At 35.7% G+C, this 19,245-nt stretch overlaps 4 protein-coding genes across 4 annotated transcripts; 3 read left to right on the top strand and 1 right to left on the bottom strand.

Moving 5' to 3' along the window:
- Positions 1-2,583: 2,583 nt before the first annotated feature.
- LOC106134398 (sorting nexin-16) lies at positions 2,584-6,200 on the bottom strand. The gene is made up of 2 exons (XM_013334440.2): positions 5,874-6,200; positions 2,584-5,064 (listed from the first exon to the last, which is right to left on the bottom strand). The coding sequence occupies exon 2, from the start codon at positions 5,045-5,047 to the stop codon at positions 4,196-4,198; it is 852 nt and encodes a 283-aa protein (XP_013189894.1). The 5' UTR covers positions 5,048-5,064; positions 5,874-6,200; the 3' UTR covers positions 2,584-4,195.
- Positions 6,201-6,319: 119 nt separating this feature from the next.
- LOC106134396 (WD repeat domain-containing protein 83) lies at positions 6,320-7,631 on the top strand. The gene has a single exon (XM_060952301.1). The coding sequence runs from the start codon at positions 6,500-6,502 to the stop codon at positions 7,400-7,402; it is 903 nt and encodes a 300-aa protein (XP_060808284.1). The 5' UTR covers positions 6,320-6,499; the 3' UTR covers positions 7,403-7,631.
- A 440-nt stretch (positions 7,632-8,071) lies between these two features.
- Positions 8,072-14,207, top strand: LOC106134402 (uncharacterized). Its single transcript, XM_013334465.2, has 3 exons — positions 8,072-8,589; positions 9,064-9,320; positions 10,010-14,207. The coding sequence occupies exons 1-3, from the start codon at positions 8,177-8,179 to the stop codon at positions 11,455-11,457; spliced, it is 2,118 nt and encodes a 705-aa protein (XP_013189919.2). The 5' UTR covers positions 8,072-8,176; the 3' UTR covers positions 11,458-14,207.
- Positions 14,208-14,948: 741 nt separating this feature from the next.
- On the top strand, positions 14,949-18,949 carry LOC106134371 (uncharacterized). The gene is made up of 5 exons (XM_013334397.2): positions 14,949-15,094; positions 15,299-15,523; positions 16,295-16,437; positions 17,577-17,736; positions 18,224-18,949. Exons 1-5 carry the CDS (start codon positions 15,073-15,075, stop codon positions 18,661-18,663), a joined length of 990 nt encoding a protein of 329 aa, XP_013189851.2. The 5' UTR covers positions 14,949-15,072; the 3' UTR covers positions 18,664-18,949.
- Positions 18,950-19,245: the final 296 nt, after the last annotated feature.

Raw genomic sequence — 19,245 nt, 5'->3', positions numbered from 1 at the left:
AAGTTGATGATATATCATAAAGGTGGTTGGTTAAGAGATAAACTAGCTGTTGCCCGCGACTTCGTCCGCGTAAATTTCGAGTTGAATTTTAATCATACAGTCAGACACAGACCGACAAAAAATGTAAAAAAAAAATTCTCTATCCGTTTCAGTCAAAATATTAAATGTACAGAAAAAATATTTTTACCGTTTTATAATATGTAGTATTTTGATTTTCAGTTTTTTTACATAAAATACTCTGTTTGAGTATTTTATGTAAAAAAACTGAATACAAAAAAAAATACAAAAAAAATATATTTTTAAAAATAAAAAATATCTTGTAATTGTTGGGATTCGAACTTGGACCGCCAACTTCACAGTCTCACGGGCTAACCACTGGACCATCGAAGCCGTTGCGTCGGTGTCGAAATTAAAGTAGACTACATACATATGGTCACGTCTTTATCCCTTGCGGGGTAGACAGAGCCAACAGACTTGAAAAGACTGAATGGCCACGTTCAGCTATTTGACTTAATGATAGAATTGAGATTCAAAAAGTGATAGGTTGCTCGCCCATCGCCTAAAAAAGAATCCCAAGTTTGTAAGCCCATCCCTTAGTCGCCTTTCACTTATATTTATATGTTATAGGTATAATGCCGTCGTATAATGATAAATTACTTTGAATTTTTAATTTCGTAACTTATTTGCCGGCATATTGATGCCTTGAGTTCATTCAAATGTCGATAACTTTTTTTTTTGTGAACCGATTTTGATGAAACAAACTTTAAATGTTATTCTGAGTTAAAACAAAGCAATTGGTGAAAGTAAATCGGTTTAGTACTTTCGGAGATAATCGTGATCATACATACAGACAGACAGACAAGAAATTAAAAAAAAATATTTTTGCTTTCTATTATTCATTCTAAGTGTTTTAATTAATCCATTTCAGTCGAAAATACTAAATGTACAGACAAAATATTTTTACTGTTTTATTATATGTATAGATAAAAGTTTGTGATTTACCTACTGGTAAAAATAATGATTTGATTTCTTACAAAAACACTCGTTTAAATACACGTACGGACTTGTTTTGATGCATGCAATCAGCAATGTGATATTTTGACAGTGACTCCCCGCCGCCTCATGACTTTCGTAACAGTTCGTTCAATCTCGACGGTCGCTCGGACCTTCGGCGAAACCTTCGGCTTCGGCCGGATTTTGGGCCGAAGCCGAATGTTTCGCCGAAGGTGGATTTTTTGGCCGAAGGTGGCCGAAGCCGAAGCTTCGGTCGGACACTACTCATCAGTTAGAATGACTTTTCTGTGTAATATGGGGTGACCTACTTACCCTTAAAACTTAAGTGTATTTTAATCTTTATTTATTTATTAAGTTTTTATTTAATCCCTGATAACGCAATAATTTTTAAATAAACTAGCTTTTGCGCAGGACTCCCGTGGGAATTTCTAAAAATAAATAGTAATATGTTTGTGCTTACTTTAAACACTTTTTTTATTGTAATAATTAATACTGGCACTAATTTATAAGCATACCGAATAGTGTCTTTTGATGTATTGTAAATATTCTTTATATTATTTAGTATGTAAAGGACCTTGTTATCGGTAACTAGTATAAACTGTTATATTTGTATAGAAATAAGCCAAATTTAATGTATGTACACATTTGAAGTATTATTTTGTATTAAGTAAGATATTATTTTATTTACGAATAAAATATAAAGCTGTCGAATAATAAGTAGTTTTTTTTATTACCTACCAGAGTACACCATATGAACGTGTGAGGTGAGGGAAAAGATTTTAAGGAAACCACGTCAACCATCAGCTGAACGAGGACTTTCAGTTTTTTTAAGATTGCTGGCTCTGTCTACCCCGCAAGGGATATACATTTTTATATGTAATGTACCTATAACGTTGAGCTGAATCTGAATCCTAATCCTAAAGTTCTTAAGTGTTCTTTAACAATCTGCCGAATTTTCTCTCATAAAGCTATGCAGCTAATACCTTATGTTCATTTTTGCTACCAGCCAGCATGAAAGCTACCTCTTCCAGTTTATAACAGTGTATTTTTTATTCAATTACCGCCGCTTCTACGTTGGCGCTCTGGAAACGATAACTGAGTAATTTTTGACGTCAGTGATGATACCTAATTGTAATAAAATTAGATATGTTGAAAAAAATTCAATAATAATAAAGATCATCTCTCATTCCCTGATACATATAACTTAGAGATTTTCAAGGCGAGTAAATAGGCACTATTTGAGCTTACGTGCACCACCTTAGGCCTCTTCTTGATTACCACCAGGCAGACTAAGGTCAAACGCACTCAAATCTACTAAAAAAAACAGTATTTTTCAGTATTTAATTGCAAAATTTGATAACGATTACATATCAGAAAAATGTCGTTTAATTAAAATACATACACACATTTAAATGCAAAATCTTATAAATAACCATTGGTTTACATTTTATAACATTTATTTGCCATTTCGGTCTAATACTATTACCCTTTTGAATATTTACTTACAAACTTATAAAAAGGATCTAATTTGAACTTAGTTCTTTATACAAATAGTTTTTTTTTTGTATACCGCAAATATAATCAACTTCTCAAATTTAATGAACACTTATCCACCTTTAGAATGAAAAATTAAGTCTTGTCCGTCCACGCGACCAATACATTGATGAAATAACAGTTGTACACAAGGTTAAGGCACATATTAGTAATATTGCTTGTACTGTAGGTATATAAAAATAACGCCTTCACGAAACGCCACGGTAAGCAGATTTAACACCCGATTTCACTGGAAATGCTGCTCTATTACGTGCAGAGTTCCACGCGGATATGTTGATAATGCGGGTTAAGATACGTTATATACGTTAAGATACGTATTAAGTATTGAATCAGAACGGTTGCCTATTATCCCATTCAAAATAATATTAATCTACTTATAAATGCGAAAATGAGTTACCATTATAAAGGAAATCACAGTAAGACTTACACCCATGTGTAAATGTTACTGTGATTTCTACCAACCTTTCGGTTATCGTCGCCGAATCATGTGCAGAGTATATATAGCACATACATACATATAGTCACGTCTATATCCCTTACGGGGTAGACAGGGCCAACAGTCTGGAAAAGACTGATAGGCCACGTTCATCTTGTGGGCTTGATGATAGAATTGAGATTCAAATAGTGACAGGTTGCTGGCCCATCGCCTAAAAGAATATCTTTTGCCTTGCCTCTCTTCCTATCTTCCTGATTAACCTTATAGGGGGAAAGATAAGTCATATGCCTTATCAAAGATGGTAAATCAGCTTTCTAAAATTTGGATTACACGACAGCTTTGGTAATAGTAAACATCAAATTTGATTGAATCATTTAAGTGGTGCAACTCAGGTTAAGCTTAACCGGGAGATTTGACAGCTCGTTACAATTTCTTCTAGCGCAACCAACATTTAATTTAACAATTTTGTTAGTTTATATTATAGAACACACATCTTATACGGTAAAATATTGAGATACATAGCACCTTACAATTATAATTAAACAACCGACAACAGCACAATAGGCTAAACATAGCGTATTAAATGATTTTGGTTATCATAATATTATAACTAATTAATCCAACAACACATTCATTTATGTTTATTTTCATTCAAAAAGCTCTTTCAAAGTGATTGAAATTACAAAATTGGTGCAATATTAATTAAACTAATACAATATTGTTTTTTTTTTTTAAATATTAGTTAAACTAACAATTACTAGTTGCTTGTACATTGTACCTAATCAAATGCAATATTTACATAAAAAATTACATCAATTCCTTCAAATATAGAATTAATATCCGAACATATATCACAAAACTTTGTACATTTTCTCAGACCAATGAAGTCTATTTTACTTTAAAAAAGAACTGGCTCTCAGCTTGACTTGTATGTATACATGTTTGTCCGCGATTATCTTGCGTTTCGCTGAACCGATTTTGATGCGGTTTTTTTAGGAAATTGTAGGTTTAAGAAATTTAACTGATTTCAAAAAAGGAGGATATCGAGTTCGAGGATATGAGTCAGTTCTTTTTGTACAAAAAGTCAACAGTCAAACTGATGCTAACGTCTGGTAAAAATGGCCCCAAATATTTATAGTTTTAACATCAATTTTGTCAAAAAAACAAATCCTCACAAAATCTAATAAAGAATTAATAATTTGTACTTTGACTGCAATTTGGACAATTCTTAGCTTGCAGTTCCAACTGAGCGATGCGCTTCTGTAGATGCGTTATCGTAGCATCCTTCTGCTTGATCTTCATTTTCAACGTAGTTATTGAATCTTCCAGGGCTCCGTACACTGCTTGTACCTCAGGCTGATACGTAAATACCTGCGGAGGCTCGTCCAAACAGAAGAATTCCCTTATAACCGGATGATTTGGTAACTTGTTCAAAAGCGCGTTCACGAAAATTTGTAAACCACGTACCCTCTCTTCTAAAAATGCGGGCTCAAAATTATCTCTAAACCATCTCTTGCCTGGCAGAGGAAGTATAATGTTCGGTAGTTCAGCTTTTAATCTAGAATATAACCGAACAAAATCCGTATACCTTCTGAAAACTAACCAAGATTGGTCCCTTTTGTCATCCTCAACTTTGAGCTTGTAAATCGTGAACTTAGCTCTTTCCTCCATCACTTCATAACCGACTATTGGTATTTGTAACGACTCAAACTTTTTAATCTCTGTGCTGTGAAGGCTGAGGTCTATATTGCTTATGCTATTTTGTACTTTAGTGATTTTCTTATTCATATTCCTGTATGCTTCGTTGATGTTGCCCATGCTTTTGTGGTGGCTTCGTGATTGTATTGGTCTTCGAGGCTCGTTAGCTTCGTTATCTGATACTGCTGTCTCAGCGTACCTTGTCTTGTAGAAGTTGTTGAACTTTGTGACCGGATCGTTGTGTTGCTGCTCATCGCTGGACGAAGACACTTCATTGTTCATCTCATCACGCGTATAACTCATCCCATTTTTAGGCCGTACTTCTGGTTTTTGGACTATTTCCATTGTAATAGTGTTGAAAACTGTAATAAGATAAGAAATTGTATAATAATCAAATGTCTTTAATATAATGTATAATAAATGATCACATAATTAATTTTTTTAATACAGTTAAATTTGATTTTTGTAATTTAACAGCTCTCTCTGTCCCTTAAGTGATAAAGATGTGATGTGTCTCATATTACACTATTGTACAATATCATTTTTTACTATCACGGACGGATGTTACTGATCGGCCACATGCTGGCAATGGTTATGTGCAATTGGCCTTATGTGTGCTTTGACTGCTCATATACTATCTAAGTAGTCATCAAAACTAGTTTGTAATACTGCCTGCACAAAAGTTGGGCACTGTCCAAGTTTACTATGATTGAATTTGCACACGATTTACTTATACAAAACATGCAAGTAGTCACCAAACTTGTATGGTGTCAGTTATGAAATGTTCACTAGAATTTAATTGACTAGGTAACAATTCAGAATAAATTTAACACTTCTAGACTAGTATTAGTTTAGTCTACTGTACTATGGACTACGGCATAATATTGATAGATTGTTTGTAATACTGCCTGCACAAAAGTTGGGCACTGTCCAAGTTTACTATGATTGAATTTGCACACGATTTACTTATACAAAACATGCAAGTAGTCACCAAACTTGTATGGTGTCAGTTATGAAATGTTCACTAGAATTTAATTGACTAGGTAAAAATTCAGAATAAATTTAACACTACTAGACTAGTATTAGTTTAGTCTTCTGTACTACGGCATAATATTGATAGGTTGGTTAACAGGATCAACCTTCATGAGGAATTAGTGTCAAGAGTACTTACTTCGCGATTGTAATCCAACACCTTACACAATATAGGTACTCTTCGTTCCTAATTTAAGGTAAATTAAAGCGTATATAATACAATAGACATTTTGATACTTTTGTTAAGACACATCACAAACACTTTGAAGGGTTTCAGTTTTAGCACCGTATCGCAGTGATATTTTGAGCACAAAATATTTGACTTTAGACCTATTATTATGGCTTTTGAGCTTTTCTAAGTTACAATACAAAATAATCAACAGTAAAAAATGAACAAGACAACAATGAAAATGAATGACGAAAACAGGAACAACTGACAGACAGATTTAAGTATCGCCAAATCGCCATGACACTGACAAGACAATTTGGATTGACAACACTTTGTTTTGGTTTGTTTTGTAACAATTTATTTGGTTTGTTTACTTTGCTCTGGGCGAACTCTGTTTAGTTTTTGGCCAATTTTTGGCTCAGGGAGCCAGCCCGTGGGAGCTCTGTCCTGTCTTGTATTTATTTTCCTCTTTCAGAGAGTATTTATCCACAGAAGAACATTTGGAAATTGCATACAGTGAATTAGTATAATGGCACTGTGATAACTACATATAATTTAGCCAGGAATTTGGAGGTCCTTATAAAATATACAGCGGAATGAGTGAATTAACATCAATAGCAACTTTAAAATGCAAACAGCAAGTTGTGCGTGCGGTGCGATTTAATATTGACGGCACATACTGCCTCACATGTGGCGCAGACAAGAAAATAAAGTTGTGGAATCCACACAGGCAACTCCTTCTAAAAACCTATGGAGGACACGCCAATGAAGTGCTTGACGCAGCTGGGTCGTGTGACAGCAGTCACATCATATCAGGAAGTGCTGATAAATCTGTCATTTTGTGGGATGTGACTACAGGCCAGCCAGTAAGGAGATATCGCGGGCAAGCAGGATCAGTAACCTGTGTGAAATTCAATGAGGAATCAACAATGGCGATTTCTGGTTCCATAGATAATACAGTCGCTTTTTGGGATGTTGTCAGCCGAAGACAAGAGCCCGTGCAAGTCCTCAAGGATGCCAAAGACACAATAACTTCCATTCAAGTTACCAATTATGAAATTTTAACATCTTCAGTAGATTGTCATGTCCGTTTGTATGATATACGAGTGGGGAAGATGATATCTGATTACATAGGGCAAGTTGTTACTTATGGAAATATGACCCACGATGGACAATGCTATGTGCTAAGTTGTTCAGATGGAACTGTAAGGTTATTTGACAAAGAATCTGGAGAGTTACTGAACACTTTCAAAGGACACGAGAGCAAGGATTACTTGTTACAAAATGCTGTAAATGAGAAAGACAGTCATATAATATCAGGGTCGGCTACTGGCGAAATATTTTACTGGGATTTAGTATCGAGTTCCTGTACTCAGAAATTGGTGCACACAAAAAATAAGCCAGTAGTAACATTGAGCCACCATCCAACAGAAAATTGTTTGTTAACAGCTTGTGAAGATGAGATTAAACTTTGGGGTGTCAAAACTATGGAGGAGTGACAATAAATACATCTTGTAAGAAATCTTTATCCCGTAAAGGTCCAAATGCCCAAAAGCCACATTAACTCAATGGTCATTCATATTAGTTGGTTCACGAGGTACACATGAAGTTGAATTGCCTTAAGTTGGATTTAAGAAATAATATATATAAGTTAAAGAAATTCTCTGATGTTGACTGTACATACATAAGATAAACTTAAACTATTTAATAAAACCTTTTTTTATAATCCTCTGGTCTTTCTTCATATATAAACATAACCCTTGTATTGAAGCCTAAAGGTTGATTGGTTTACCTTGGTTTAATTGATTGGTAACCGACTTGTCTGTACTTTAAAGATATTGCCGAAAAATACATAAGGCGGATTTATATATAATAAATAAATATAATGATTGGCAGAAGCCAAAAGTGCTTTGACAAATATGTAAACTGTATATTGGTACTTGGTTCACGCGAAATCTTTTACTCCAATTTGAATGCGGTTTTCTCAGATATGTTTGGCTTGTTTCAACTTAAAAATTGGTATGGCCAATGTTTTTGATGAAGCACCTCGCCCTTTTTTTAAGATGGTTAAAAATATTTGCATTTTATTTTAAATGGTGGCAGCCAGCTAACAATTAAAAAATTATGTATATGTCAAAGTCAAGTTAAAAATTAAAGTATAAAAAAAAGTTAACTGTCAGAAAGCGTCATTCTTTCGCTGTTGTGTATTTTTTTGATTCTCTAATTTTAATACATGTTTCATTTCATTCCTACAATCCGATGTTGCTCACGAAATGGGTGCAAAATCGCCTGTGAAGCCAAGGCTCCGGCGTGGTACTTTTAAGTGCAATATTTGTCAGCGTAAATTGTTGAGCGCGCAGGCACTAAAAACTCACCAATATTCCATTCACAACTTTCAAGCCTGTGCCTCTTCATCGAAAGCGCCAGACGTAGCCGTGGAGAAATCTAAAACTGTCAGTGATAAGGTTTCAGCAGCAATTACAAAAGTAGCAAAACCAATGAATAAGTTGAAGCAATCAAATAATGTCTCTGTGGAGGGAATTGAGGCTTTTCCTCATGATAAAGTATCAGATTTGCGGAAAATTCAGTTTGAATGTCCAATATGCAATGAAATGTCCTCCACTTACTATATAGCATACAAACATATACAAAATTGTCATTGTATCAACAGCAAGGGGCAGAAGGTGTAAGTATAACCATTTTTTTTAATACATACATATACATATCATCACGTCTATATCCCTTGCGGGGTAGGCAGAGGTAGCAGGCTCGACCACCACCAAAGGGAAGATCTTCTGCCAGGCTAGGAGTTATGCCTGGGGAACTTCCCCAGGCCCCAGGTTGTATATTTACTCCAATCTGTGAAATCTTTGCTTAAGCAATTTAGGTTTTTCGCTGTTTATGACTGATAGCGTTGCGTGATTTTATTTTGTATTTTTGTGATCGTGTATCGATCGTATCGATATGTGGCGATTTCGCCACAGCCAGGTTCAGCTGTTTGGCTTTACGATAGAATTGAGATTCAAAAAGTGACAGGTTGCTAGCCCAGCACCCAGCGCCCAGCTAAAAGAAGAATCTCAAGATTATAAACCAATCTCTTAGTAACCTTTTACAACATCCATTAACGCATGGGTTTTATTATTAACAAAGTTTAATAAAGTTCCAGGAACAATGCAAACCCCAACATCGTGAAGCCGGTGCGAGTGGAGACATGTATCAAATGCGATAAGCGTGTACGTGCAAACGACATGCACATATGTCACGATACCCCAGCAGTACCTGGGGAATCTGGGTTCGGTGTGGAATACCTCTGCATGGGTTGCAAACAGAAGTTTGGGAGCGTACAATTGTTTGATATGCACGTTTCTGGACTGCATTCGGACGGTGTGGAGAGCCTGTTCTTTCCCGATATGAATGGTGAGTTGTGATTGGATAGTCAGCATCTGTATCTTCTTCCTCCTGGTTGCATTCTCGCTGCTCTGGGAGAGCACGGGATATGCCTTTGACCATGGATCCTGGATTGGGTGAGACAGGGAGCGGCAGTAGATATAAATAGACTTAAGTTATGTGACGTCAATAAGTGATATGTTGTATCCGATTTTTTTAATGCTAAGTTGTTACTGATGACGGTCAAAGGCACCCTCACATTCAAGGTAACTGTATACAATATGGGTGAGATTTAGGTGGTAGGATCTGAAGTGTCTTCAGGATTGTGGTCACAGGCATACTCCGAACTTCTCTCCAGAGAAGAGCGGACTTAGCCAAGACTGTCAGTAGAACATTTATTGTTCTTCATTGTCCAGTGTAACAAATTTTCTTTTTCTTTTTTACAAAGCATGTGTTCACATCGAGAAGATCTTAAAATTTCGTTTGAGACTGTAATGTGTGTTAATATATATTTTCTTTGTGTCATGTCAGTATTGCGAACCCAATAAAAAAGACATCATTAGTGTTATGATATGACATACTCTTGTTTCCATTCCACTGTATGGTGGCATTTCATGTTGCAATTTAAGGCACTTGCAGAGAAGATAAAATTGCTAACAGAATTTAGTTGTAAAACAATATTATGCCTAAAGTTAAAGTAAACAAAAATCTCTTTTCAGAATTTCTATCGTGGAAAACACATGTTCAGACAAGGACAAAATGTTCATACCTCATCCTCGGTAAGTGTAACTTGAAACAGACATACCGCTGTACATACATGCCGCCCTCGGAGACGGTCAACCACAGCAACATCTCCCATATTTGCCCGGCCAGCATAGTGGTCCAGGAGTTCACGAAAGGTATACAGGTTCACTTCTACAAGAAACACCACGGACACATGTGCCCACCGTACTCTTGCCCGGAGAAGTTCAAGAAATATTTAATTACAACACTAATGCAGAAGAAGGACTCATTCGATGTGTTTTACGATGAGAAAGACCTGTATTGCCAGTTTAAAGTTCTGCTGGAGAGTATTATAGTTGAGGCTGCTAAAGTTAAAATCGACGATTTGAAGCTCATGTTGGAGAAGGCTCTAGAAATGACCGCCATTCTTAATAATTACGACGAAGACGATGATGAATATACTTATTCCAATAAGAAAACATTGTGCGAAGAACAAGTAACTAAAGCGTTAAATATTTTGAAAGGTAAAAGAAAAGCCGATGACAATGAAAGTGAGAGTGTTGATCATAAAAAGAAGAAACAACCAAGCGAAGAAGTGAACCTCAAGATTGTTAATGTTGTGTCCATGGCTAAACCAATTGGGGATGATATAAAAGAAGAACCGGGCAACGTGCACGATGTAGACAAATCGTGTATGGTAAAAAAGTCTGACGCTAAGAAAACAGTGGATGCGGAAAGTAAAACTGACGTCAGAAAAGATGATGATGTCAAAATAGAAATTGTGTCATCGCCGAGAATACTGAGGAACGCACAGATACAATCACCGTCCTTCAATGATTCGTACAAAGACTTTGTCGATAAAAATTTCATTTCTGTACAAAATACGTCGAAAACATGCCCTAAAACTGGTAAGTATCAAGCTCCAATGAAAATGAGTCCGTTGGCGGCACCGTCCTCTGGTCCAGGACTGAGATTGCGTCCGTTAAGCAAATTAGTTGATCCGAAGCAAATTGAAGAGGAGCTAGCTAAAGACGATGACAATACCGCGCCTAAACCTATTAAAAATATCACATTTGACATGAAAAATACCAAAGATCTGACTGTAAAAAAGATTGATCCTAACAAAGACCACACTATAAGAACAGTTGACCCTAAAGAAAACAAAGGCCCCAATGTGGAATCTAAATTTGGTGCGAGTAAAACAACGAAGGATGTTATGAAAAATAAAGGTCCAATAGTTCATAAAGAGTTTATACCGAAAATGAAACCTAAAAAGCAAGTGATGAAAACACGAATAGGACAGTTCAAGCCCAGTTTCTCACCGAAGAAGAGTCTCTCTCCAAAGAAGTCTGAACATAACACAAGCATCGGAAAGGTTAAGGACATAGAGTATGAAGTTAAGGAACAAGAAAATGACTGTAATATATTGATTTTGAAGATTTAATTAAGCAATGAATTCAACTTGTAAAAAGTATTTACTGTATTTAGGGTGTACATATTAAAATTAACAGTATTTTGAATGAAATATCAATTTGTAACAGCAAGCAAGTAAGCAACAGAAGGAATTAATGTCTGAAAGTTTTTTTTTTGTTTGTTGTAATACAACTTTAAACTTGCTTCTTAAAAAATTCATTGACCACAATCCTTATCTGTTTGATATTTTTTAAAGGATAAGAAAAAGGCACAATTTGGTTTGTATATTTCAAATGAAGTTAATTTCGAAAAGAAGTCAATTCACCATCACCATTTTTTCACATAAACTCCTGGATGTTGCTAGGTCTATATCTGTGGTTTTATAATTATTGTGTAATAAGTTGAAATTATGTTTTAATTTATGATATGTTTAAATTTAAGATATCAATCATGCCAGATTTTCAGACAAACGTTATTATAATAACAGTATCCAATTTTTATAAGATAAGATTCATAAAAATAAGTAATCAAATACAGTTATAAGCTTGTTAATACTCGACAGCGCATAATAACGCAATGCTGGATCAAACCTAATGAAGATTCAATAAAATAACGACCTTATTACAAGCACGTTTTACTTTAAAATCCAAAACAAAATGACTCGCACTATCTCACTCTCAATGGAAATACAATAGCGAGCAGTCCAGTTTGCGGGTTCAAATGGCGCGCTCTCATTGGTTCAAACGCTCAAATACTTTCGCGCCAAACAAAAAAAATTTACTTCTACGCTGGTACATCGGTGTTATTCATAAAAGTGGTTATACTGTTTTATAAATAAATAGACCCGCCGTTCAAAAATGAACCTTAAATTATTGGAACAAAACACACAATTCTTTTCTGAGTGGTATATCTGTAAAATGACGTATAAAAGCGAGGACGTATGATTTTCATCATCTCATCTGTGATTACATGCCTACATAATATAATCTCTTATCTCTTACGGGGAAGACAAAGTCAACAGTCTCGCAAACACCAAATGACCACATTCAGCTGTAGGCTCTATGATGATATAAAGATTGAAATAGTGAATCTGTTAATTTAGTAAATAATTGATACAAGTTAAATACTTAGTAAAGATAAACAATCTTGATAAGTCTTTTTTTATATTTATTTTTACCCACGAAAAGAAAAAAACATTATGAAATAACATTAACAATTCAACCTTTATTTAAGTACCTAAATAAATGGGGGTCGTCCAACCTTTTATTTTATTGTTTCTTCGTATTATCAGTCCAGGTTATTTGTAAAGAGCATAATTTATGTTTTCTTCTTTTTGTATATTACTGTTTGAAATTTGTTAAGATTTCATTAAAACCCATATAATAGTTATTTAGGCACATGTATTATCAAAGTTCGTAGTTGGGTCCCATGTACAGTCAGACGCATATAAATAACTGCATGGAACTATGGCATGATGACTTAGTTTTGTTTTGGAGTTTTATTATTAAATTTGTTTTACAACAAGTAAAATATTCGTGAAATTACTGCATCAATCAACAAAAAACTGCCTGAGATATAATGAAGTTCATAACACATAATTTGGGCGAGTCCAAAACACCTCTCATTAAACCTTACTAAATTGTGACGTCACAGCTGAGTATTTTGAACGCAACATAAACTTATTAATTATTGCGTTTATGGATATGATGTCTTAACAAATGTTGTGCTAATTTAAATTGTCTAAAAATACCTTGTCATCATCCCAAAATAGGCAATAGGGGTTTGGTTTTAAGTGATTTGTATATGTTGATATGCTGTTGACTGTGCCAATTGATTTTCCAAAAAAGTCTTTATACAATGCTGATGAATTTCATGGAAAGTAGATTTGTTTAAATGTTCATGTTATAGCCTTAATGTCAGTGGTATTTCCTTTGTCACAATTTCGGACATCAATGGGAAAGAGATAGGGATTTTTTATTCTTAAGTGCCGTTAGCCACTCGACGAATTCTGAAATACTTGGGTTGTATACATTATTTTTTGTTGTAATTCTTTAGGATAATGATAAATACATCGTTGTTTTATTAAATTTTGAAATCTGATAATGCCTCCACTCACTTGAAAGTTGTTCCTGCGACTTATGCCGTCAGAATATTTCCAACTCCGTGTCTCCAAATCTAGGGAATACCAATTTAATTTTCACATACACTGGATTTTTCAAAATCTCACCTAACATATACTGAGCATATTTAAACGGTCATTGAACTCGAAACTATATTTATTTCTAACTAGCGTTTAGCCGCTGCTTCGCCCGCGCTTTTTTAGCGCCACCTACAAAAGAGTGCAGGTTTTTCGCAAATCTCACGGGAACTTAAGTTTCATCGCTATGAAAGTAACCCTAAACCTATACCTTTCTCTACGCGAAATTTCAAGAAGATTGGTCCGGTAGATAACGCGTGTAGAAGCAACAAACAAACTCACTTTCGCATTCATAATATTTAGTATGGATTTCACTATTCTTGGCTTTTAAATACACCCTTTAACATTCGCACTAAAATACGCCCTTAATGCTTTCTGTGAGATATAGTATGGAGTCGCTGAAGTGAAAAAGGGTAATTCGAATCTTTGGCTATAATTTTAATAGACAAATGAAGTGTTACGTTGTATTTTATAATAATCAAAAGAAAATTTAATTGCATACTGTGTAAATATTATTTTAGGTAGATATTGTGACTGTTTATTTTTAGTGACTAATGTAAAGTTAGATGTATTTGTATTTTTTACCTGTGTAAAAATAGTTTTAAATAAAATTCTTTTCATTATTGAATTCCTTTTTTTCCCTCCGCTTTGGGTCGTGCCTAAATAGCTATCCCGGGCAAACAAACACGGGACAAAGGATTAAACCGCTGTAAGTCTTGTCTTTTTTCATAGCTCCTGTTGTTATTCGGAGTTTGATCGGTGTGCCTTTTTGACCATGATGCAAGATAAGGTAAAACAGGTTCTACCTGTAATCTACAAAGAGAGTCATTGGTATATGTCCGAAGTGGGGTTTGCACCTGTTCCTCCATATGCGTTTCAAGTATTTTGTTGTCAGTCGATTCGACTTCCGACGCTGCCGCCATCCCAATTGTCATTAAAATTCTAAAAGCCATTAGCGTAGAAAGAGTATGTAGGTATGAGATAACAGTAAATAATAGTCACAACCTTTGGATTTTAGGACAAAACAAACTCTAGGCAGGAGTACCTATATAGTGTGCCTGCCAAATAGAAGAAAATCAAAACCAGCATTTGATGCTTATGCCACTGTGAAATGTGTGAACTACCAATGTAAATTTTGTTGTTAATAAAAAAAAATTTGCTATAGTGAATGAATATTTATAAGCCCACATAAATAACTAAATGTAATTACGGCGGTATATTTTGCTTTGGTTTTATGCTTTATTCTTTGCGCGATCTTAAAAATAAACTGACTTACTTGACAGTGATACCTGTTATCAACTGTCAAAACAAAGTTTCGAAATTCTCAACGGAAAATGTTGTTTATTTTGTTTTTATTTCTAGATTTCCATTTTTCTATCTAAAAATACTTTAAATCAAAAAAAGTAACATAGTACTTGAATACCGTGTGTGAATATAACATTTAACAAAATGCAGATGTCGTCTAGATCAAGTAAGTAAATTACTCAATTCTTTGCTGTTTATTAGTATCTTCTAAAGCCTCAATATCCTTAAAATAGAGCATGCTATCGATATTTTACATAGATAGGTACATCATGTTTTTATCCCTTACAGGGTAGACGTTGACGGGATTGTTTTCCTCTGTGTAATAACATAATACGGGGTTTAATTTATTTTGTCTCAATTTTCCCAACAGAAATCTCCGAACTTCAAGTAATAATTAGTAGGATGCCACTGGAAGTGTGTTGTGTGACCGCTCTGCCAGAATTCGGCATCCGCTGGCGGGATGTGTCCAAAGCTGTGCGTAACGCCCGGCTACCGATGACGGCGGCGAGCGTCGCTCGAGTCCTGTGCAGACATGTGGCCAAGTCTCTGCCTGCCGAGGAGTTGGAAGATATTGTTGCTAGACTGCGGTTAAAATGTAAGTTACACCAGTTTTTTGATATAAGATATTGTATAAGTATGCAAGAATTGAGGAAAATACAAAGATAAAGCTAGTTTCTGTTTGCTCTCCAGGAAAAAGGCATCATTACTCTTTACTTTAGTAATACTAAATGCTAAAAGCTTTACTATAATTTGTATAGTTAATGAAATCCTATTTGTAAAATTAATTTGTCTAAATAATTATTGTGAATAATTTTAATAAATTTAGCCTTTCAGTCTTTTCAAGACTATTGGCTCTTTCTACCCCGCAAGGTATATAGAAGTGACCATATGTAAGTATGTAATTTAAATCCCTAAAGTCAGTTGAAGACATCTTCCACTTTGGAAAAAGTAACTAATATTGCTATGAGTAAAAAATATTATTCTTGTATTTTTTTCTCCTTCACTATTGCAATATTTGTTTCATTAGCGGCTTTTTGTTCTATTATTATATGTAGGATATTGTACACTTACTGACAGATTTAATTATAAGTTTACTTCAAAAATATACATAATGTCTATATCCCTTGTAGGGTAGACAGAGCCAACAGTCTTGAAAATACTGTTAGGCTACATTCAGTTGTTTGGCTTAATAATAGAATTGAGATTCAGATATAGTGACAGGTTGATAGCCCATCGCCTAAAAAAGAACCCCAAGTTTGTAAGCCTATCCCTTAGTCGCCTATTACGACATCCATGGGTAAGAGATGGGAGAGGTCCTATTCTTTTTTACACGGCACATTATAATCATATCACGTTTTAATTACAGTGGCAGCCAGCCAGAGCCGAACATGGCATGTAATAGAGCTATCGGAGAAGACAAATGAGGATTCTGTCACGATGCAGATCCACACACTTGCAGCACGGGTGACGCAGGCTCTGAGAGGCCGCAGCCGGAACATGAGACCGGAGGTTGGTGTTCTGAGGATAATTAAAGTATTTACTTACTTAGTAGCTGAACGTAGCTTTCAGTTAGCTCTGCCTACCCCGCAAGGGTAAAGACGTTATTACATGTATGTATGTATGGAAAAGGTTGGAAGTTCATGGCTTAAAAAAGTATTATGTTAAAACTTCATCTGTCCTCAGAAGGGGCAGGAGGGACAATAGGGATATAGACGTGACTATATGTATGTATGGTAATAATATACATATTACCAACTGCGGATTACGTACATGGTATATGTAATCAGCATTGGATTTGGAAACAGATCAGTATCAGACTCTGCCACATTCTTCGGCCAATAGGGAGGGATAGTGGGAGATCGTGAGGTAAGCTATTTGTGCGTTATTTTCATCACAACCGCTCTGCTATGAGCGAAGCGACGACAAACATTGTTTTTTTTATTGTATACTAGCTGTGCCCGCGACTTCGCGTGGAATAGTTGTTTTCTGCATCATTGAAGCGCGCATAAGGATAAATAATAATCCTCGATGTTTTTCACATTTTCCATTATTTCTTCGCTCCTAATAGTTGCAGCGTGATGTTATATGTATAGCCAAAGCCTTCCTCGATAAATGGTATATTCAATACAAAAATATTTTTTCAATTCGAACCAACCATTAGTTCCTAAGATTAGCGCGTTCAAACAAACAAACAAACTCTTCAGCTTTATAATGTGAGTATCAATGACCGCCGAGCAAATGTCTCAACTATTGATTTATGTGTTATCATTAAAATGATTATGTTATTCTTAATAATTCCAGGTGCATGCCGCGTGGTTCCCGGCACCAATACAAAAAAGAATAGGGCCACTCCATCTTTTTCTCATGGATGTCGTAAAAGGCGACTTAGGGATAGGCTTACAAACTTGGGATTCTTTTTTAGGCGATGGGCTAGCAACCTGTCACTATTTGAATCTCAATTCTATCATTAAGCCAAATAGCTGAACGTGGCCATTCTGTCTTTTCAAGATTGTTGGCTCTGTCTACCCCGCAAGGGATATAGACGTGACGATATGTATGTATGTTTGTTTGTAAACTCTTTATTGCACATAAAAATAAATATAACAAAATCAGAACAGTCATTGAATATGTGTATGTATGTATTCCAGGTGCAATCTGTGCTGATAGATGACCTGATGTACATCAGCATACAACTGGTGTCCGAGACCAAGTCAAGCTCGGTGTTGTTCGCGGCGACCCCGCCCGGGGAGCCTGTGGCTTTGGTCAGCTCACTTGGTGCTAGCTCCATGCTGAAGGGCCTCGTTGAAGGTACAAACTATGTACATCTACATGTCTACACAGTTATTCAATATATATTTTGAGTTTGAGTTTCTAACTCATTTAAGGGCACATAATTTTTGACGGCCTCTGCGGCGCAGCGGTAGTACGCTTGTCTGTGACACCGGAGGTCACGGGTTCGAATCCCGGCCAGGCACCAATAAATAAAACGAATAAGACAACTCCGTCTCTTTCCCATGGATGTCGTTAAAAGTGACTAAGGGATAGGCTTATAAACTTGGGATTCCTCATTTAGGCGATAGGCTAGCAACCTGTCACTATTTGAATCTCAATTCTATTATCGAGCCAAGCAACTGAGCGTGGCCTATCAGTCTTTTCCAGACGGTTGGCTCTGTCTTCCCCGCAAGGGATATAGACGTGATTATATGTATGTATTATTTTATATTTCCACAGTAAAGGGAAGCCCAGATAAACAAAAATTTAGTAAAGTATATCTCATTCAAAATTTTTATTACAGGCCTCGGCTACTCTAAATATGAGGATGCGAATCTGTACGGACGAGACATACGCTCCCTACTGCGCATCCACGACAGGGGTTGGAACGAGAACGCGGACCATCTCACGCAAATACCCGATTATCAACCTGCACCGGTTATCACCAACTCGGGCATAGACTACACGAACAAAACATATGACAGCGAATACGTTGACAACTTAATAGGACCCGACCCACCTTTATTGACCGATCTGAACATAAGAACGACAAAATCGTTCTTCGATCCGTCTAGGCTGAACAAACAGATCAATTTGACGGTGCAACTGAAGAGCGATGACGTGGCTAAGACGTTGAAGAATTGGGTTATGAAGAGTGCTTTGGCACCGACGTCGGATTTCTTTCAGATTTTCCATCAGATCAAGTCGAATAAAGTCACGTATTGTAGGGAAGATTCGGATTGAAGTTTTTTTTTTTTAAATGTTTATAATTAATGAATTGTGTGTGTTTTTAAATCGGTAATGAGGAACAAAATTCCCTGTATGAACATACATAGATAAAGGCATGTCTATATTCCTTGCAGATAGACTGACCCAACTCTTGAAAGGACTGATATGCCATGTTCAGCTTTTTGGCTTGATGATGGAATTGAGATTCAAATATAGTGACAGACTGCAAGCCCATCGCCTAAAAGAAACTCAAGTTTATAAGCTTATCCCTTAGTCGCCTTTTACATCCATGCGAAAGAGAAGGAGCCGACCTATTCTTTGTTTTTATTGGTGCCGGGAACCACACGGCACTAGTAGGGAAGCGTGTATAAAAAAAATTTGTACAGATTATAAATAAAACAATCAAATCCATAAAACGCATTTTATTTTAAATCTGCATTTAAAACCGGCTTCCAACCGTGCACACTTAATTTAGGGGCTTGGCCAAAATTTTCTTAACTATGATTATCGGTGTGTATTTGGTATTTTGTTTCGCATTTGTAAAATAGTTACAAATGAATTTTTAAATTTAAGGTTATATGAATATAATAATAACTC

Source organism: Amyelois transitella, chromosome 28, assembly GCF_032362555.1.
Source record: "Amyelois transitella isolate CPQ chromosome 28, ilAmyTran1.1, whole genome shotgun sequence".
NCBI lineage: Eukaryota > Metazoa > Arthropoda > Insecta > Lepidoptera > Pyralidae > Amyelois > Amyelois transitella.
Note: the sequence above shows the minus strand (reverse complement) of the source record. Positions and strands in the feature narration are given on the sequence as shown.